General features: G+C 41.4%; 1 protein-coding gene across 3 annotated transcripts in view; it reads right to left on the bottom strand.

Moving 5' to 3' along the window:
- Positions 1-5,812: 5,812 nt before the first annotated feature.
- Positions 5,813-22,945, bottom strand: part of LOC135514421 (AP-3 complex subunit sigma-1) — a 36,559-nt gene continuing 19,426 nt past the window's right edge. The window contains exons 2-7 of one of the 3 annotated variants that reach the window (XM_064937903.1): positions 14,440-14,531; positions 13,157-13,268; positions 12,939-13,010; positions 12,190-12,297; positions 10,762-10,803; positions 6,306-6,393 (exon numbers count right to left, since the gene is read on the bottom strand). In XM_064937903.1, coding sequence (XP_064793975.1) covers positions 10,768-10,803; positions 12,190-12,297; positions 12,939-13,010; positions 13,157-13,268; positions 14,440-14,531 — 420 coding nt within the window. In that variant the 3' untranslated portion in view covers positions 6,306-6,393; positions 10,762-10,767. Of the gene's footprint in view, positions 6,394-6,768; positions 6,789-10,761; positions 10,804-12,189; positions 12,298-12,938; positions 13,011-13,156; positions 13,269-14,439; positions 14,532-22,945 lie in introns of those variants that run through there. The other 2 variants (XM_064937904.1, XM_064937902.1) reach the window with 2 other exon arrangements.

Raw genomic sequence — 22,945 nt, 5'->3', positions numbered from 1 at the left:
GAGCAGAGCATGTTGATACATAGCTCTTAGGGCACAGTATGGGGCCTGGGCATACGTGCGGCATGTTGAGGTCTTTTCTGCAGGGGCGGGGGGCCGATGGGCATAGGTCTGATCTGGGGGGGGGGCTATAATGTGTGGCCAGGGTTTGTTTGGGGTGGTCTCAGCTGGTTGGGGTGTGGCTGGTGAAGCTGTGGTCTGGCTGTAGGTCCTCTTGGCGTTGGTTCTCTCGGTGCAGGTCCTTCGGGAGGGGGTCTTGAAAGTCTGGGAGGGTGTCTCGCTGGTCTGGGCAGGGTGTCCGCTGCTCCTGTGTGAGGTGCTTGGGCTGCAGTTTGAGGGTTGACATCCTGGACGTAAAAGCTGTGGTGAGTCAACTAGACATCAGGTTTTGAGGCACAGTGTTTTCGTGGTAGCAGGGTGGAGATAAACTTGCGCTTTGGGGAAAGTGGAAGAAGCTTTTTCAATCACTCCCTTGAGTGCTGTGGCCTCCCTTTTCCTGCTGGGTCCTCAGGCCGCTTTGTGCCTGTGTGAATTATAATGTGGCTGGAGGACCCTATTCTGTCCTCTGACAATAGCTCCAGGGCATGCCTAGTGTTTGAGCACCAGAGTTTAGCCACTTTGCACTTCGGAAAAAGTTCTCGTTAGAATGTATTTGCCATTTGAGTCAATGAGGAGCATAATTTCTGGCTTTTGTGTGTCCTCAGTGGATGTGTTAGGGTTGTCAGGAAAGCTATCAGGGGAGCTGATAGGGGGACTGTTAGGAGGGTGGTGGGGTCTGTTGAGTTGGTGGGTCCTGTGTTGTCTGTCCCATTGTGGTTTTAAAGTAGTGGTCCGGGTCTGAGTTGGGCTGTTCTGCTGACTTCTCTGTGGGAGTGTTCTGCTCTCTGTCACACCTCAGCTTTCTCACCTCCTCCTTATTAGGGATAGGCAATGGGACAGTTGTAAATCATGCAGCGCCTTGTGTCACGATCGCAGATTTTAGAGAAACAACAAATGTTGGTACATACAAGTGTCTTATATTGGCTGAAAGCTTACATTCTTGTTAATATAACTGCACTGTCCAATTTACAGTAGCTATCACTGCGGAAAAAAATGCCATACTATTGTTTGAGGAGAGCTCCTAACAACAAAACACATTTTCACCGCGATAGGTTTGATAAATTCACCTCTGAAGGTGAAATGTGTCCTTACATTCTGAAATCTTGCTCTGATTCATCATCCAAAAGGGTCCCAGAGATTACATAAAGTGTCATTTTGTTACATAAAATCCTTTTTCATATCCCAAAAAGGTCCATAAAGCATGCACGATCGATTTTGTATTTCCAATCTTTCAAAATGCAAACAAAGGAATCTGTGAAAATCTAACCACAAACATTGTTTCAACCAGTCAAATCATGTTCTTATTTATTCCTCAGAGGTCCTAGAACGTAACCAGACTTCGCTATATCATTAGGGGTGCAGTATATCGAACAGGACACAAAATTTGGTCAGAGAGCGACGCTGAAGACGAGGGCGGTCTTCATTTGATAGACTGTATCTTTGTCAAATAAGCACCAATCAGGGTCAAACAAAGCTACAGTTGAAGTCGGAAGTTTACAAACACTTATGTTGGAGACATTAAAACTAGTTTTTCAACCACTCTACAAATGTCTTGTTAACAAACTATAGTTTTGGCAAGTCGGTTAGGACATCTACTTTGTGCATGACATAAGGAACTTTTCCAACAATTGTTTACAGACAGAATATTTCACTTATAATTCACTGTATCACAATTCCAGTGGGTCAGAAGTTAACATACACTAAGTTGACTGTGCTTTAAACAGCTTGAAAATTCCAGAAAATGATGTCATGACTTTAGAAGCTTCTGATAGGCTAATTGACATAATTTGAGACAATTGGAGGTGTACCTGTAGATGTATTTCAAGGCCTACCTTCAAACTCACTGCCTCTTTGCTTGACATCATGGGAAAATCAAAAGAAATCAGCCAATACCTCAGAAAAAAACAGTGTAGACCTCCAAAAATTTGGTTCATCCTTGGAAGCAATTTCCAAACAATTCCAAACTATTGTACAAACAATAGTACACAAGTATAAACACCATGGGACCACGCAGCCATCATACCGCTCAGGAAAGAGACGCGTTCTGTCTGCTAGAGATGAACGTACTTCGGTGCGAAAAGTGAAAATTAATCCCAGAACAACAGCAAAGGACCATGTGAAGATGGAGGAAACAGGTACAAAAGTATCTATATCCACAGTAAAATGAGTCCTATATCAATATAACCTGAAAGGCCACTCAGCAAGGAAGAAGCCACTGCTCCAAAACTGCCATAAAAAAGCCAGACTACAGTTTGCAACTGCACATGGGGACAAAGATCGAACGTTTTGGAGAAATTTCCTCTGGTCTGATGAATCAAACAGTTTGGCCATAATGACCATCGTTATGTTTGGAGGAAAAGGGGGAGGATTGCAAGCTGAAGAACACCATCCCAACCGTGAAGCACAGGGGTGGAAGCATCAAGTTGTGGGGTGCTTTTCTACAGGAGGGACTGGTGCACTTCAAAAAATATGGCCTCATGTGTAAGGAAAATTACGTGGATATATTGAAGCAACATCTCAAGACATCAGGAACTTAAAGCTTGGTCACAAATGGGTCTTCCAAATGGACAATGACCCCAGGCATACTTCCAAAGTTGTGGCAAAATGGCTTAAGGACAACAAAGTCAAGGTATAGGAGTGGCCATCCCAAAGCCCTGACCTCAATCCTATAGAAATTGTGTGGGCAGAACTGAAAAAGCATGTGCGAGCAAGGTGGCCTACAAACCTGACTCAGTTACACCAGCTCTGTCAGGAGAAATGGGCCAAAATTCACCCAATTTATTGTGGGAAGCTTGTGGAAGGCTACCCGAAGGCAATGCTACCAAATACTAACTGAGTGTATGTAAACTTTTGACCCACTATTTCACATTCTTAAAATAAAGTTGTGATCCTAACTGACCTAAAACAGGGAATTTTTACGATTAAATGTCAGGAATTGTGAAAAACTGAGTTTAAGTGTATTTTGCTAAGGTGTATGTAAACTTCCGACTTCAACTGTCGCTAGATAGCCAATGAGCTGGGCTTTACGAGAGTATCCGGAAACCCCATATCTTGTGCGACAGCAAGCCTTGTCCTTTTGGACAAAAATTATAAGAATATGGAGAATTATATTATGAAAACTGGGTGTTTTGCAAATGTTAACGTATATGGCTACAAATACTGGAAAAGCTCAATTAAAGTCCAAGTATACAGATTTAACGATATTCTTGCAGAAAAATGTAGTGTGAATGTAAATGTCTCTATCACGATTTGCCCAAATGTACCTGGGTGACTTCAAACTAAATGTCATGTGGTTTGCTCATACATCAAGTTATCCATCTGAAACTTTGCACATACACTGCTACCATCTTGTGGACACCATCGGAATTACCAGACTGATGGCAAAATGTAGGACCTTTCTGTTGCATTTCAAAGATCGTGGTAGAAAAAAATCTGTTTTTCTTCCATCAGATCTACTGTGTTTTATTCTCCTACATACAATTTCCAAAAACTTCAAAGTGTTTCCTTTCAAATGGTCCCAATATATGCATATCCTTGCTTCAGGGCCTGAGCTACAGGCAGATTTGGGTGTGCCTCTCCCTCCTCCTTCACTGCTATTAGCTGTGCCATGTGTTTCTCTCCCTCCTCCTTCACTGCATTTACCTGTGCCATGTGTTTCTCTCCCTTCTCCTTCACTGCATTTACCTGTGCCATGTGTTTCTCTCCCTCCTCCTTCACTGCATTTACCTGTGCCATGTGTTTCTCTCCCTTCTCCTTCACTGCATTTACCTGTGCCATGTGTTTCTCTCCCTTCTCCTTCACTGCATTTACCTGTGCCATGTGTTTCTCTCCCTCCTCCTTCACTGCATTTACCTGTGCCATGTGTTCCTCTCTCACCTCATTCCGGAATGCAGCCAGCTGCCTCAGACAGGCGTCCATTTCTGTTGTTGTGCTGGTGTGTTTTGTGGGGTCTGTTCTAGCTCTCTGAGCTCCACCATGTCGCTCCAGCTCTGTGAATTGATCCCTCTCAATGATGGAGAGGTGCAATGTGCACAAGTCTAGGACAGTAATGGTGCAGGGCATCCTCAAGCAGTTCCAGTTGGACTTATACGGGATCAGAGAGCGAGCACAGCAGGAAAAGCTCTCTCTGTGATGACTCCCCCATCCTGAGTGAGTCTGATCACACTTGTACACAGTTTGAAGAGGTGATCAGACTCACTCAGGATGCGGGAGTCATCAGAGAGAGCCTTCCCTGCTGTGCTCGCTCTCTGATCCCGTATAAGTCCAGCTGGAACTGCTTGAGGATGCCCTGCACCATTACTGTCCCAGACTTGTACACATTGACAGGAGATTGTTTCAGTTTCCTCAATGTCTAGTATTCTGAGTTTCCACCCTAGGCCAACACCCCTCTCTTGACATAGGGGTAGTGTGCTCCTCTAGCACTGTGCCATGCCAGGGGATGGTTTGTGAGGAAAAATTCAATTGTTTACGTTCTCCTCTTTGTAGCAGTCAGCAAATAGTGTCTCTGGATTGTCTTTAAAATTATATTTGTACTTATTCCGTGCAGTATTTTAATATCCAAGGGGCACTGTACTGTGATGACATCTGCACAGGGTTATGCCATAGCGCAGGGGGGCTTCAAATGCCTCTGCATTTGGGTGGGGGAGGCTGTGACACACTCCTGCCTTTGTTAGGCTCAAGAGTTTCTCACTTCAGTGCTAATTTAACTTGCAGCCAGGTCTGTTCTGTCCTAGCAACTTGGTAGGCTTATTTACTAGGCTTTACATAAACAAAATTACCTAGACATTGTCTTTTGCTTTTTCAGAAGTAAGTAGGTTCAGACTGATCATTACTCACTCAGTTGTGTGATATTTCCAGGTTTCCACTGTGGTTCTTCTGCAGGATTTGGTTTGTTAGAGAAAAAAAAATGATTAGCCCTTGGTAGTCAGAATCCATTCAGGTAATTTTGTCAAAAATCAAGTTTGTTTGATGTAGTCCTGTATAAGTCCTTGTGACAAAAAAATCCAAGTTTATCTACATTATTCCAACTATAACTATATTTTTTTGCAAAAGAACTCAGGAACCCACGACCTCTCTCTCAGCAACAGCCTGCCTCGCTTCCTGAAAGTCATCGTGGCACAGTGAAATATAGTGTTATAAAGAGAAATACCATGGCAGCCACAGTGCAAATTAGAAATTGCCCAATATCCTACAACCAATACAGTTTCACACATGACATTGTTTTCAAAGTAGCCCCATTTATTAGGAAAACCAAACATGGCAACCCTGCTGACCATTGTGAATTGCTGCATTCGCGACCACCATATTGCACGCTTCATTGAATCAATTTATTACGCAACAAATACGAAATCAACTGAATAAGACAGTCATCTATAGTTTTATTACTTGTTTTCATAGAACCGGCTATGAAAGAAAGTACATTTTTACTAATTGTGTTGCGCAAGAGCAGAGAAAAGCAGTCACGTGCCATTATCAGCTGTGCTGTCACTGGGACACGTGATGGCCAAACTGCACCTAATAAGTGTAAACCACAGTACATCGTGAATCAATTATTAATTGCATTGCAAAAAGTTTGAATCATAGGATATTTACTGTCCATAAAATGCAAGCTATTTGGATCAACAGCAGTCCAACTTGCTCTTCTTTCAGAAAACCTATCAGGCACTATTACACAATTGTATAGTATGAAACCAGGTGCACTGCAAACACATAGGAATTAAATGATTCAATACTTTATTGAGTTGCAAAAAGGAGAAAAAAAAACTTACATGCACTGATTAAAATCAAGAGAAAATAATTTGTTAAGACAAGATCATTTAAAATGTTGTATACTGATGAGACAAAGAAATACAATTCCATCATATTGTATATAAGAATATTCTGTTCAGTTTGTTTTACAAACTACTAAGGTATGATTTTCCAATACTGTAGCAGCCAATACATAATGTAACACCTCCAGTGAGGGTAGAGGAATGTAATAAATAAATACTAAATTTTCTCAAACATAGCCACATCAATGACAGTTATTTAAAACAAGGAAACAAATAATGATTTAACACCAAAGGAATTCACACAGTACCTTCATGATCTTTGTTGATATTTGTTTAGATTTTGGTAAACAAATTGCATGGTAAACATTGGTCAACTTCGGCACAGTGGGTCATGCCGCTATTTGAAGGAGGGTAAGTTTGGCACTTTTATGCTGATGTCTCCGATGTTGATGTTTCTGGGCATTTCGGGAAGGTTCATGTTCTTTACGGCAGATACAGCACGAGCAGGTGCACCTGCAATACCAGCCTACACACAAAACACAGAGTTAAGAATCACCAGAAATGCTTAGAAACATATTGCACATTACAACTTTCACACCACCAGACCTACTCACAATGGACAGGGACACACAACTCCACAGTACTAAATATAAAAGCACTATACGGAGACAGTCACCAACAGACAAAATGCGAAGCATCAACTATTAACAGACGTGTGCAAATGTACATTCAAATGCCTAGCTTCTTATGCACATGCATTATTTAGTTCATTTATGATTTACATCACAACCAGAGCCAATTATGAATCAACTGTGAGAACATAGTGCTACATTCATAGATCTTGAAATATTCAATAATATTGACTTTTAAAAAGACGGAGGCAGCATTGCTTGAAAAGTGAACCCACCAAATTCTTGAGGACTGATAAGGATAAAAATGCAAGGAGAGAATTGGGTAAAGAAGAAAAAAAATTGAATTTGATATGAGAAGGAAATGAAGCTATAGATCTGTATAGAATCTTTATTGAATTCCGAAAAACAAATTTGAACATGACTATAGTGAAATATCTTATTTATGTGTGTTAGGAAAGAGGAACAAACTAGAGCAATATCAGATGGCCCAAAGGAAATTATCACATTGCACTAAGATTTATTTTGCTACGTATTTATATATACTGTATTTATGTGAAAAGTAATCAGATTAAAATTGTTCTCTGTGAAATATAACAATTCAGTATAATTTCATAGTCCTTTTTCTGGCCATTCCTAAAGTACAATAAACAGACTGTTTCAATGAAAGTGGATTTAAAAACGTGGGAACTTTTTCAAGGATATACAGTGCATTCGGAAAGTATTCAGTCGCCTTCCCCTTTTCCACATTTTGTTACATTACAGCCTTATTCTAAAATGGATTAAATATTTTTTTCCTAAATCTATACACAACACCCATAATGACAAAACAAAAACAGGTTAAGACATTATTGCAAACTTATTTTTTTTATTTTTTTTACAGAAATACCTTTATTTACATAAGTGTTCAGAGCCTTTGCTATGAGACTAGAAATTGAGCTCAGGTGCATCCTGTTTCCATTGATCATCCTTGAGATGTTTCTACAACTTGGGAGTCCACCTGTGGTAATGAATTCAATTGATTGGACATGATTTGGAAAGGCACACACACCAGTCTATATTAGGGCTGTGGCGGTCACAACATTTTATCAGCTGGTGATTGTCAAGCAAATAACTTCTGTTCTCACAGTAATTGACCTTTAACACAAACACAGTTAGCATCTCCTGGCTTCCACACAGCCTACAAGCCACTGATGCAGAACATATACCTTAAAAAGTTTAATCAATCCATGTAATATAGCCTACACCTTAACAATAAATCCATTATTTTAGAAGGTCTAAAGAAACATGATATAAAGAAAATGTAGTCTATTTCAGAAGAACAGAATTCCAAACTCTGATTTGTCCTTATGTTAGGTCCTGATCTGGCTATGCCATATGGCTGTGGGATACACTAGTTCATTTAGCAGACAAGGTTTGCTTAGAATTCGTGGCATTATTTTATATTATGAAGAATACAATTGAACAAAGCTAAATAAAATAGAAAGGATATTTTCTCCAAACGATGAGGGAGTGCGCACATGCGGCTATTCTGTGTTGTGCGGTTATCAAAGAAATAGGTACCCCTATATGCTAAATTTCAAATTAGGCAACTTTAGTTCTACAAGCATTGGGGTATATGTTGTGATTTTTAATACATTGCAAGGCTGCTTGAAAGGCATGACCTCTGCTTTGTTTTTGGCGCAGGCTGTACACACTTCAGTCTCTCATTCACAATTTGACAAGCATTTTATAATGCCTCAAATTTCCCGGTGGCATCCCGTGTGTGGCCGAAACACCCCCTAAAAAAATCCATGCCTTTTGCAGGCTAGCGGCCATTGTGCCCTTGGGTTATATATAATAGTTATAATTCCCTTCTCCCAGAGTGCTCCAAATCTGGGGAAGGGTACCAAAACATTTCTGCAGCATTGAAGGTCCCCAAGAACAAAGTGGCCTCCATCATTCTTAAATGGAAGTTTGGAACCACCAAGACTCTTACTAGACCTGGCCACCCAGCCAAACTGAGCAATCGGGGTAGAAGGGCCCTGATCAGGGAGGTGACCAAGAACCAGATGGTCACTCCAGAGTTCCTCTGTGGAGATGGGAGAACTTTCCAGAAGGATAACCATCTCTGCAGCCCTCCACAAATCAGGGCTTTATGTTAGAGTGGCCAGACGGAACACACTCCTCAGTAAAGGCACATGACAGCCCGCTTGGCGTTTTCAAAAAGGCAACTAAAGGACTCTCAGACCATGAGAAACAAGATCCTCTGGTCTAATGAAACCAAGATTGAACGTCTTGGCCTGAATGCCAAACTGGAGGAAACCTGGCAACATCCCTATGGTGAAGCATTGGGGTGGCAGCATCAAGCTGTGGGGATGTCTTTCAGCGGCGGGGACTGGGAGACTAGTCAGGATCGAGGGAAAGATGAACAGAGCAAAGTACAGAGAGATTGATGAAAACCCGCTCCAGAGCGCTCTGGACCTCAGACTGGGGCGAAGGGACAAGTTTCTGAATGTCCTTGTGTGGCCCAGCCAGAGCCGGACTTGAACCCGATCTAACGTCTATGGAGAGACCTGAAAATAGCTGTGCATCGACGCCCCCCATCCAACTTGACAAAGCTTGAGTAGATCTTCAGAGAAGAATGGGAGAAACCCCCAAATACAGGTGTGCCAAGACGACAAGGATGTAATCACTGCCAAAAGTGCTTTAAGAAAGAGTCTGAACACTTAACTGAAATAGTACATTTTCTTCTTTAAAAAAAAATTGTAATAAATTTGTTGAATTTTCTAAACACCTGTTTTTGCTTTGGAATTATGCGGTATTGTGTGTAGATTGAGTTTAAATATGTTTTAGAAAAATGTAATGTAGCAAAAAGTGAAAAGTGGTTTGAATACTTTCCGAATGCACTTCACTGTAATATATTCGAATTGTAACAACTCAGTGGAAACACGCTGAGATAAGGACTTACTAGTTGTGTTGGTAATGGGGGGGTCACAAGGTTCAGTGTTTGTAAAATATGACAATATTCAATCTAATGTTTGATTATTAAAATGTACAGAAAAAAATGTGTATAGTGACAGCGATTCAATGTGATAATTATTTCCATAGTATTACCTAATGAGATCATTCATATGGGGAATTGATGTAATACCGCATCATAGGACCATCTCAATTTAACCAGCATGGCTACCACAGCATTCTGCAGTGATACACCATCCCATCTGGTTTGCGCTTAGTGGGATTATCATTTGTTTTTCAACAGGACAATGACCCAACACACCTCCAGGCTGTGTAAAGGCTATTTTTCCATGGAGGAGAGTGAATGAGTGCTGCATCAGATGACTTGGCCTCCACAATCCCCCGACCTCAATCAAACTGATGGGTTTGGGTTGAGTCGGACCACAGAGTGAAGGAAAAGCAGCCAACAAGTGCTCCGCATATGTCCAACTCCTTCAAGACTGTTGGAAAAGCATTCCAGGTGAAGCTGGTTGAGAGAATGCCAAGAGAGTGCAAAGCTGTCATCAAGGCAAAGGGTGGCTACTTTGAAGAACCTCAAATATATTAGGATTTATTTAACACTTTTTTGGTTACTACATGATTCCATGTGTCATTTCATAGTTTTGATTTTATTCACTATTATTCTGCTATGTAGAAAATAGTACAAATAAAGAAAAACCCTTGAATGTGTAGGTGTTCAAAAACTTTTGACCGGTAGTGTATATTTCCACACTTTGAGTTTAGAATAATACTGTGAAATTGTGAAAATTATGATACTGCCCTTTTAGTGTAATTGCGGTTTGGTAAATTAGTTGATAGACCAATAAGAAAAAGGCCAAACCTCCGCCAATAAGTTATTTTTCAGGTTTTCCCCTCCCCACAAAATTCTTGATAAATTGCTCTTTACTAAGAACCCATTTATTTTAGACCATTTTAATATATATGAAATATATATATATTTTTAAAATCACAGTAAGGTACTTATGTTACCCAGAAATGGTTTAATATTGGAGATAAAAACAGCTGCATTGGGCCTTTAATTAAAAACATCGCAATGAAATACATGGAAGTTTCAAATGATAATTGAAACATGTTAACCGAAATAGCCAGGTCATTTGTGGTTTCAATGCTCCTTTTAAGTACCATTGATATATTTTAGGGTATGCTGTAAAAAGATATAGATGTTAGTGATGTCATTTTGTTATTAAGTGGTCAGCCTATGGAGAACTACGGATAGTGTAAATAAATTTGGGAAGTTACAGTACTTGTTGGAAATTTAGCAGTACCTGTGTCTACCTGTCCTGCCTGGGAGACTGAAAGATAAATGTCTGTAAAGAGAGAAGAATGGAAAGAACTAGAAAGGGTCAGGGGAAAAGAGGAATGAGGAATGTTGTTAAAGCAGATCAAAGAAATTACAGTTTATATAAATAGAAAGTGATAAGACCTATCGTAGACCGCATTCATAGACTGCACTGAGAGAGGCCTCAACACCTCCAAAGGCATAGCAACACTTCTGATGTTTCATATTGATGAGCATTTGAAAGTGAACTAAATACAGCCGATCATTCTTCACCAATTTGTATAGACTTTTATCTTTTTTTTTTCTTTACACACTACTAGGAATTTATTTTGTCATTATTTATGGCTCTGAAACACTGCGGTCTAGGGTAGGTCCAAGAAGGAAAAGACGGAGCACATCTGATGTTTGTTGAGCAGTCAAAGACTTGGCGTACAATACAATAATGATTCCATTTAAAATCAACCACACAATATGGCCCAAAAGTTGTTACCAAAACATGGTTTCCGTTAGATACAGCCACATTGCTACAGTGAGGTAATATCTGTAAATGTTAGCCAATGGAGCAGCACCAATTTGATATAAAGTTAACAGCAAGTTACACAGCCGTAGGACTTTTGAGTCACACCATGTAACTTTACATTGTGCAGTAAGCAAACAAAACCTAAAAGAACTCCTCAAAAAATAACTTTGATAAACATTTGTGGCTTTTAAATATTTGGCTTCATATCCATTTATTTAACTGGAATATTTTGTGTGTCAATTTCAAAATACACAGGGTCTTGTATTTAGATGGATCAGAATACACCCAGTCAGTCATAATGGCATTGTTCTGGAATTGGTAAATGGCAACGACTCCATAAAATTATCTATGGCTGTAACAATCGGTTTTCATGAATGATGAAATTTAGAAATTGTATTCAAAGAGATCTGAGAAAAAAATAAAATGTCTAGGCCTTACTATCTAGACTTGAACATCGAATGTCATTAATTCAACATCGCTCTCTGACCACAACGAACCATTCAACAGCCATAGAAACACTACCACTATCTCCCCGTTTAAGCAAATACATCACCACGAGATATCCAGCCTGTAGAGTGGGATGAGCAATGCATCTCATGAGTGTGTGATTGTTGAGGATCAAGATTCCGCAGATGCGTTGGACAATGTGTAAATTTAGATTCCAGAGAAGAGACCATCGGTGTCTGTGATGATGATAACTTAGGGGAAGGAAGGAAGATAAAATGTAATTCTGTGTGGTTCAGCAGTGCAGTAGCGGAGGGCCAAGAGAGCACAAAACACTCAAGAGTCAAGAGCATCACAAGGGCACTGGAGGGGCATGCAGGTTCCAGCATACGCACATGCCTACACATACCTGGAGTATGAGAAGTCAGAACGAATTACTGCCACTCTTACCTCCGATTTCTCCATTTTGTTTTGGGCGTCCACCTGTGTGATGATCTCATTCATGTTGGTCTCTAGCACCATTCCTCCCATCACCATCTCTGCCAGTATATTGTGTACCTACAGGTTCAATTCAAAATGTTCTATTTATAGGCTCTTCTCAGACTGAGATAGCATCCTATTGCTTTCACCCCTTTAGAGATGTTTTAAGGGGGGGGTTATTTTCTGTGCCGTTCACATTTTTGTAACCTGCTGTAGAGAAAAGGTTTACACAAACTCGGTCCTCTGTACACATGAATATCAATGGCTTCTCTGTGTGTGAAATGCTGCAACCTGTACAGAAAGTACTGTAATATCCTGCTTTGCTGCCCCAGACTTGGCTAGACAATTCCAATAGATTTTCTTGTGACAAGTGCCATCAGGGCCGAAGCATTGTCACAGGGATATCATTAAGATGACAGTGATGGACACAGCCGCCCTGTTTTTACAAGGATTTTGCTGCGTACAAGCATTTCGCTGGACCCGCTATAACATCTGCTAAACTGTGTACGCGACCAACTTTGATTTGACAGGAGATGAATTCAGACAGCCTTATAGTAAACAAATGACACTATAACACTGAGTTTCTATGGGAAGTCAGACACTTCATTGTGAGCATTTAATGCTGCTGTTTGGGGCAAGGTTGACTTACATCCTTGGTATAGTGAATATAAAAAGGAAGGATGAAATAATAGGATAGAGTTGATAAAATAATTCTCTACCTTATCCACGTGGAAAATTAAGTCAAGTTCACAAACATTCTCAAAGCATTTGTCCAGAGTTTCCACAAACACCTGTGGAGAGACGATCACATTCACTGAACAGTGTAATTGTTTCCAGTGGACGGTAGATTATCTACAATTGTGGTACCAAATAGTCGTAGTTGAACAATATCTTTTCTTTTTCAAATACAATTCCCTTAAGACTTTGGAAACATTACCTGGATAAGGTCAAGGATGCCAAGCTCACTCTCCGAGGAATCGACGCAGAATACGAAGTAGAGCGTAGCATAGTGTCTGTAGATGAGCTTGTTCTCTGACCCACCGATCAACCTAACGAAACAAAAACAAAATGAAGGGACAATCAAAACTCTGAACAGGGGTGTACTCATTAGTGCAAACCGTAACAAAACCGTCACAATGAAAACTTGTTTCTTATTGGGCAAATTCAGGTAGGTCCTGTCCAACCCGTTTGCATGAGTTTGGAGCCTAGTAAATAAACCCCAGTTGGTGTGCGGTTACCTGGGATCTGTGAAGACTGGCATGCATGTGGAAGTGAGCCAAGGTTGGTTAACAGAGATCAATGCAACAACAAGCCATCTGCCCTGTGTGCTTGCACTACAAAGTAACACATCAAGCAGCACTGTCTCCTAGTACTTCACCTCTACATCGGAACAACAGTCCACACGACAAGGGGCATACACTCACACGGCACCAATCAATGCATGGGATAGTCCAGTGTCATGTTAATAACTCAACACACACATTCCATGATGTGAAACACAGCCAAACATGCTGGTATGATGAACAAGTAAAAGGGTCACGTGTCTAGCGCAAGTACAGAAGCCTTGAACAATCTTTGTAAGGCCTGGTAAAAACATTTTGACCTGGATCTGCTTGAGCGACATCACACTTGCTGATGAGCATAAACAGTAGCAACAATCATATACCAGGGATCCCAGGGGTTTATTTACTAGGAACCCAAAAAGAAAAAAGCACAGGCCAAAACAAAGACTAACCTGAACTTGTCCAATAAGAAAGGCTCATTCTCGATGCAAAACATTTTGCTACAGTGTGCACCAATGATCACACCCCAATTGTATTATTCTGTTATGTGAGAGGAAGTTCCATAATGCAATAGCCTGCTTCATGAATAATTAAATAATATTTAACTATTCATGATGATCCAATTTCACTCCCCCACAGCTGGCCACCATCTGATACCACTCTCCCTCAACCCCTTAGCTCTCCCATGCAGTGCAATGTGTCATGGGGATGTTGCATCATGAAAAGCTGATTCAACTCATGGAGCGTTTTGTTGAGCAGCCCACATCGTAAGATCAAATCGTTTGTTTGTATCAGTTGTACGCATGTACATCACATTGAAAGGTTATGCATTTCATTGTTACATGAGCAGGAAATGTTAAGACAAAGCCCAACATGTGGGGGTTATTGTTTTCAGTACTTATGGACAGTTTATGACGTCTTAAAAGAAATCTCTTACATTCCACCTTCTAGGAAATTGCAGACGTTCTCATCCCTTTTGGATACCAAATGAAATGTTTCTCTGATGATTTGTTGTTCTGTGTCTTCACTCTGTGCAACGTAGAGAACAAACAGTCAGTGTGGATGAGAAAACAAATATTACAACAAAAAATAAATATTCCATAGACTTATAATTCTTGTGCAATTCACATCTAAAGTGCATTCGGAAAGTGTTCAAACCTCTAGACTTTCTCTACATTTTGTTACAGCCTTATCTTCCACACATACACACACACACAATACCCCATAATGACAAAGCAAAACCTTTTTTGGAAAATATAAAAAACAGAAATAAACAATTTGTATGAACATAAGATTCAACAACTGAGACAAACTGAACAAGTTTCAGAGACATGTGACTAACAGAAATTGAATAATGTGTCCATGAACAAAGGGGGGGGGTCAAAAGTAACAGTCAGTGTCTGGTGTGGCCACCAACTGCATTAGGTACTGCAGTGCATCTCCTCCTCATGGACTGCACCAGATTTGCCAGTACTTGCTGTGAGATGTTACCCCACTCTTCCACCAAGGCACCTGCAAGTTCCCAGACATTTCTGGGGGAGAATGGCCCTAGCCCTCACCATCTGATCCAACAGGTGCCAGACGTGCTCAATGGGATTGAGATCCGGGCTCTTCACTGGCCATGGCAGAACACTGACATTCCTATCTTGCAGGAATCATGCACAGAATGAGCAGTATGGCTGGTGGCATTGTCGTGCTGGAGGGTCATGTAAGGATGAGCCTGCAAGAAGGGTACCACATGAGGGAGGAGGATGTCTTCACCGTAATGCACAGCGTTGGGATTAACTGCAATGACAACAAGCTCAGTCCGATGATGCTGTGACACACCGCCCCAGACCATGACGGACCCTCCACCTCGATCCCGTTCCAGAGTACAGGCCTCGGTGTAACGTTATTCCTTCGACGATAAACGTGAATCTGACCATCACCCCTGGTGAGACAAATCCGTGACTTGTCAGTGAAGAGCACTTTTTGCCAGTCCTGTGTGGTCCAGCGATGGTGGGTTTGTGTCCATAGGCGACGTTGTTGCCTGTGATGTCTAGTGAGGGACCTTCCTTGCAACAGGCCTACAAGCCCTCAGTCCAGCCTCTCTCAGCCTAGTGCGGACAGTCTGAGCACTGATGAAGGGATTGTGGTTTCCTGGTGTAACTCAGGCAGTTCTTGTTGCCATCCTGTACCTGCCCTGCAGGTATAATGTGCGGATGTACCGATCCTGTGCAGTTGTTACACATGGTCTGCCACTGCAAGGACGATCAGCTGTCCGTCCTGTCTCCCTGTAGCGCTGTCTTAGGCGTCTCACAGTGCGGACATTGCAATTTATTGCCCTGGTCACATCTGCAGTCCTCATGCCTCCTGAAATATGGATACTGACTGTAGGTCTATAATCTCTCACATACCCTAAGTTCAATGTTAACTTCTTCCACTGCAAATCTACCATTCCAGTGTTTTACTTGCTATAATTATATTTACTTTGACACCATAGCCTTTTTTTTGCCTTTACCTCCCTTCTCACCTCATTTGCTCGGATTGTATATAGACTGGTTTCTACTGTATGTTTGTTTTACCCCATGTGTAACTCTGTGTCGTTGTATGTGTCGAACTGCTTTGCTTTATCTTGGCCAGGTCGCAATTGTAAATGAGAACTTGTTCTCAACTTGCCTACCTGGTTAAATAAAGGTGAAATAAATCAAATAAATAAACTCCTGAAGAATTCAGCATTTTTTGCAGTAAAATTATACACAAAATTTACATTTTGACTCAGTAACAGGATTGGAGAATCGGGATTTATTTTGCTTCAGTATCTTGAGAGAATGAATGCGCAGTTAGGGACCGTCAGCAGAGTCTTTATTAGCATCATAAAAGCTAATAGTATTTCAACTACATACATATTCATCCAAGCTGAACTGAAATCTTAATTAAAAAATTGTTTTAACAGCTTTTATTTTCCTTAAAACCAGTCAAACTGATGTCATTTGGACATTTTGCACAGAAAATCGTTCCTGTTTTAATTTTTTTTTGTATTATTGCATTTTCTCCCCGATCCCTAAACATCTATGCTGAGCGAGAGAAGCAGAGATGAAAAAAAAAAAAAAAAAACTTTACTGATGTCATCTGACATTAGGTTGGAGCATTAATATCTACTCATGACATTCTGGTGAGCAAGGGTTTATTTAGCCTTCTAGGTAGTGCTGAGCTTTTTTTTAAACAACTAATTGAACTATGTCAGTTACTTGAATTCATTTTCATTCTGTTTTTTTTTCCTGAGCTCGATGTGCAGTTTCTGTAGAGATAAATCAGATCAAGGATGAACTGTGCGATGTAGTAGGGAGTTAAAGTTTCTAACATGCCAATATTGTGCATAGTTTTGTGCAGAAAACATGTGATTATGTGGATCGGATGGATGATGCGTTGCGTACTAACCTGACAATGGGGGATAGATATGATCAAAATGTAGGAATTGATACACCAGCTTTGATGGCAGGTTTGAAACCTGTTATCAAAGCAGCTATCGCAAGGGTAGTAGACCAGCATTCTCATTGGGATGAAATAGTACAAGCAGTGTTGAGGGTGGAGTCTAATTCAGTTTACTCTGCAGCTGTACGAGTGATTAATGCTGCCACAGTGAAAGTCACTAACAGTGGGTTCGATGACCAAGGAAAGATAAGGAAACCGGAAAGGGTAGCGAACCTATGGAACCTATGATAAGGCACAGGGGGTTAGCTCCCTGTTTTATGTGTGGGGCTATCGGACATAGGAAAAATGAGTGTTGGGTGGTACTGGAACCTGGAAATGCCGGTATACAAGTCTTTGCGTCTGTCAAAAGAGCAGCAGCAAACCGTCTTGAAGGCAGCCGGACAAGAACATTTTACATAGCAGTGCATCAATAGTGGCTCATAGGTTACTTTTTTTTATGTGAAAGGAGCCGTAGGAGGTCACGTCTCACACAACTTTCTAATAGATACAGGCGCTCAAATATCACTGATTCCTTAAGCTGAAAAGATTGGCTAAATTTACGACAGGGAAAAGTATCACATTCAGTGGGGTAACAGGCGCACCATCTAAGGCGATACAACTATTACCTATGTCATTAAACCTAGGACCAATACAATACCAGGATCATTTTACATGGCTACGGGAATAGAACCGATTTCGGGTTTGGATCATCTTTACAAGGTGCCGGGAGAATAGATTTTGAAAGTTAACAAATTAAAATTGGCAGTAAGAACGGCGAAAGCCAAACAATTGTTGTTTCAGGACCATCCACTCGCGGCAAAAGAGGCATGAGATTGTGGTCTACTCAAAAGTTGCAAGCCTGTTGTGGTTGAGGAAGAACCAATGAAGCAATACCCTACTAAACCAGAGGCGGAGGCAGAAGACGGAGGCAGAAGACTTTTCACTATTACTTGAATGTGGCATAGTGATCCGCGGACCAGCTCGATGTAACAGCCCTTTACACCCAGTGAAAAAGGACTAAAAATGAAGAATTACTGTGGATTTTCACAGCATAAACATGCAGTGAAAAGCACACCGGTGGTAGGAGATTTGGCAGACCTATTGGCATCCATTCCATCACTCAGAATGCTACAGTGTGTTATACATAAAAAATAGATTCTGTGCCGGTGGCTGAGGAGTCACAACACTGGTTCGGGTTCTGTTGCCAGGGGGAGCAATATACGTGGGCAAGGGCGCCGATGGGATTTACAAATAGTCCCACTTGGTATCATTCTGCATTGAAACCATCATTAAAAGGGTGTCAATATGAAGGTTGTGTGTTAGTACAATACATAGATGATTTGTTATTAGCGTCAAAAGATGAAGAACCTCATATGCGAGACCTCACCACATTGGTAGGCTATTTGGCAGAGCAGGTTCATAAAGCATCATATGAGAAAGCACAACTAGCAAAGCAAGAGGTAACATATTTGGGGGTTTCGATTTCTAAAGGCACGAAACACATTACCCGGAATTGGGTAGAAACAACGCATTCTTTGGTACGGCCAAACATACCTCGCACACTCAGGAAAACTTTTTGAATTTGAGTTTTGAATTTTGTTACACATTTTATTCCGCCATTCTCTGAAATTGCTGAGACACAGAGTGGACAAAAGGGGGGAAGGGCCCCCATGAAAGGATAGAGTGGAGTCAAGAGTGTGATGAGGCATTTGTCGAGCTAAAGTAGCAATTGTGTCAAGCGCCAGCATTGGGATTACCAAACAATTTTTTTTCATGAACAGGAAGGAGATTTTAGCACGGTGGTTATGCAAAATCATGGGGGTAGGGAAAGACCGGTAATGTACTGGAGTAAATCGCTGGACTCGGTGGGACGAGGAATTTCACCGTGCCTTAGGTCAGTACAGGCGACAGAAATGGTATTGCATAACACAGCTTCGATTACAAGATGGGTCAAAAAGTAGATTTTGTATGTTCCACATTCAGTAGCAACCATAGTGAACAGCACGAAAGCACAGCATGTTACTAGTACAAGATGGACAAAATGAGAGTTAACGTTAAATGGGAAAAATCTACAATTTCACAAGATTGGTGCTTTGAATCGTGCATCGTTAATGCCGTTGCCTGGGGAGGGTGAATCGCATACATGTGACCTAGATCAAATTACTCCAAAACCTAGGCCTGATTTGCAAGACAGTATTGGGATCGGTAGTATTGTATACAGATGGCTCTAGTTACATGACCACGGAAGGGAAGAGAGTAACGGGGTACGCTGTGTGTGATGAAAGGGGAATAGTGAAGGCTGGCCAACTGAGTTACAAGCATTGGCCGAGGCCTGTAGATTGTCGGAAGGGGAGAATTACAATATACACAGACTCGACATGCATTTGTGGTAGTTCATGATGACGGTACATTGTGGTCACAACGGCGCATGTTAACAGCGAAGGGAACACCAATAAAAAATGGACTGGAGGTAGAGGCATTATTAGAAGCATGTCAGTTACCCAGTAAATTAGCAGTAGTTGCAAGTGAAGCTCATAGTAGTCGTACAGATGAAATCGCCATAGGTAATCGTAGAGCAGACGAAATGGCTCAGGCGGCAGGCAGCCTTGGTGAGAGAAAGTGTTCAAGAACCACATGTAAATATTGTGAATACGAAGGCTGGGATTTTAAGTCTAAAAGATTTACAGCAGCAAACTAACAAGAAAAAAACATGGAGTGGTTAGTAGGGTTGTGGTATAACACTACCACTGGAAGGCCCGTGGCTCCAAGCGGGATACAGGTTACTCTTCCTGGAATATATCATGGACCAACCCAACAATTGGCTGTGAATATGTCCTCTCAGTTCAAGATGACGTGGTGGGGAAAGGGCGTGTTAGGAACATTTCGGGACTGGGTTAAAAGGTGTGATATGTGCACAACATAATATTGCCTACTCCTACCCGACAGCAGCCCCTGCCGGAAGGACCATTTACATCACTGCAGATAGACTTTATAGGGCCACTCCCTCGAATCAGGGGGAAGACCCATGCATGGTGGTGGTTGACAGATTTTCAAGATGGACAGAAGTATTTGCAACTTCCTCAGCTTCAGCGAACTTTGTGGCACAAACTTTGTTTAAGGGAAGTGATACCGAGACGGGGCTTATTTCGGACATTAGATTCTGATCAAGGAACGCATTTCACTTCTAAAGTGCTACGGCTTTGGGAATCTCCCATGCTTTTCATTGCCCGTATAGGCCGCAAGCGGCGGGGATTACCGGGGGCTATTAGTTGGAAATGTATGTTATTCTGCTGTCAAAAAATGACCCATGTGTTGCATCCCAGGTGAAATCAGCACACGAGGAGCAGGCGTCAGGAGATAACCGAGAGCCGAGAGTCAACTGTAGACAAGCAGTTGGGTTGGGTCTGGGAGCTATCGGTACCCACGCTACGCGTACTAGACAGGTCACTCATCACAAAGGTATGGTGATATGGGTGGAGTCACTTGATAACAGAACTAGTACATTGGACGTAGATTGTTCTGATCGAGGTGCGGTTTTATTACAGACAGGAGTGTGGAAGGAACAATAATAATACTGAGAGTTTAAAGAACGAAACTAGATTCTCTGTTGCCACAGTTGGAAGTCATGTACCAAGGTTCTAGATCAGCTGAAGCTCAGTCGATAACTTTCAGACTAATGTTACCAGAACTCAAAACATTTCAGGAGGTTGATAGCATTGCTGACGATGGAGTAGCAAAGGATAGTGAGAGGGAAATTGCTCTCTTGTAAAATTAGGTTTTATTCACCAGTAATGCCCTTTAGTACAGCAACTAGGGGAGTGAAGTGACAGGGAACGTTTTAGACACCAGTCGACCACGAACCTGGGGAAAGATAGTTTGTTGGTTTAATTATACTCTGGACAATATCCTAAGGGGGGAATATGGGAACCAAACTACTCTTACTGTTAAGTGTAAGGGGGAAGAAGATGCATATGAGCAGATGAAGGCATACTTATGGACTCATTTAGGGGCAGAACTAGTGACAAAGACCAACATCCATCAGTGTAGGTGGAGGGGTCAGGCCTACAGTGTTAGTTGCAAATTCTGGCAGGACCGATATCAGTGCATTCTATGGAGTCCCCAAAACCAAGGCATTAATGGAGAGCAGAATTGGGAGAGCAGAATTTAATATGACTGGGGCGGAAGTTTGTGTGTCAAGTAAATTAAGGAAGTGGGTACTAGAGTCTCTGGGGAACGATAACTCCTCTATGTATATTGTTACAGGAAATAGCTCGTAGGAAAGGGAGGACAGCTAGTTGTGTACAATATAGGGACTATTATGAAGATGAATTGAACATTACTACTTTCACCATGATCTGGGTATGTGTAGAGACAGTGTTGTCATTTCATACACTGTTGTCAACTTTTAGTAATGAGTTTGTCACAAAAGCCATAACACTTGAAAGAATAGCCACAGATCCCTGTATACAGGAGGCCACGGTTTGCTGTAATAATAGAGTCACATCTCCTGCAGAGTGTGATTAAGAAACATGTGACTCAGAGTTTTTCGGCTGGATACTCTTCCAACGCCACTAATTTCTCCCCCATTTCTGACAGATAGTAAATACAGTGGGGAGAACAAGTATTTGATAACCTTCAAAATCGGCAGTGTTTCCTACTTACAAAGCATGTAGAGGTCTAATTTTTATCATGGGTACACTTGAACTGTGAGAGACGGAATATAAAACAAAAATCCAGAAAAATCACATTGTATGATTTTTAAGTAATTCATTTGCATTTTATTGCATGACATAAGTATTTGATCACCTACCAACCAGTAAGAATTCCGGGTCTCACAGACCTGTTAGTTTTTCTTTAAGAAGCCCTCCTGTTCCCCACTCGTAACCTGTATTAACTGCACCCATTTAAACTTGTTACCTGTATAAAAGACACCTGTCCACACACTCAATCAAATAAACTCCAACCTCTCCACAATGGCCAAGATCGGGGGCTGTGTAAGGACATCTACATGCTTTGTAAGTAGGAAAACCTGCAAAATCGGCAGTGTATCAAATACTTGTTCTCCCCACTGTACTTGACATACCTCCCAGAAGATTGGGACCGAGTGACGGTAAACGCAAAGTGTCAGAAGGTGGCTGCTTATCAACCGTTGGGACCCAAAGTCTACACCATAACAAGGGTGTTCACAAATGGGTAGAGTGTAGATTGGCCTTGGGATGAGTACCTAACTTGAGCCCAGGAAAGTACTCTCCACAGGTACCAACTGTAGCAGAACACATGAGGTCATGGGAGATGTTGGTGGCTAAGGACCAGGGAATGAACTGGGAGACAGGTAGGGGGTATCTGAAAGGTTCAGTCGTAAGTGAAGCGAAGATAATCTTGAAACTTTCACCGTATGATTATGTTATACTGCTATTATTGCATCAAATGGTTGTTTCATGCAACAGAAAAGGGGGTTGTTAGATCGCTCATCTGTGTGTCTGTTCTACTGAGGATGGGCCTCTGGGAGATAACACTAACAGGAGATTTACAGTGTCTTTTGGGTGATAAAATCTAAAGAGACCCCCATTCCAGTGCTTGAGTTAATGTTTCTGTTCTATATGGTACCAGGGAGAGAGAACTGTTTTTACAGCAGATACTGTCTGCTGTGAATTATAAGTATCTTTCATACAAATCTTAACCTTGTGATCCATTCTATACATCTGTTCATCATGTAGGTTGAAAGGGGTGTAATTTTAGCTATAAAAGGACCATTGTACTTTTGTCTCAGGGCTCTCAACGAATCATCTGAGGGCGATTCGTCGACCAGCCATCATTATTGTAGGGCACTAAATCAATTCACTTTATATATGTGTGCGTTGTATTGACCTGCTCCCTTATTAAGTGATTAGACTTAGCTTAAGTAGAACTCTGAGTTGTGATAAGTTTGTCTCCCCTCATTTGATAGTAAAGAAATTAAACCACCACAAAGAGCAGGAGACAGATTCCAG

The sequence above is a fragment of the Oncorhynchus masou genome, chromosome 25 (genome assembly GCF_036934945.1).
Source record: "Oncorhynchus masou masou isolate Uvic2021 chromosome 25, UVic_Omas_1.1, whole genome shotgun sequence".
Classification (NCBI taxonomy): domain Eukaryota; kingdom Metazoa; phylum Chordata; class Actinopteri; order Salmoniformes; family Salmonidae; genus Oncorhynchus; species Oncorhynchus masou.
This window is presented reverse-complemented; position numbering and strand designations above follow the sequence as displayed.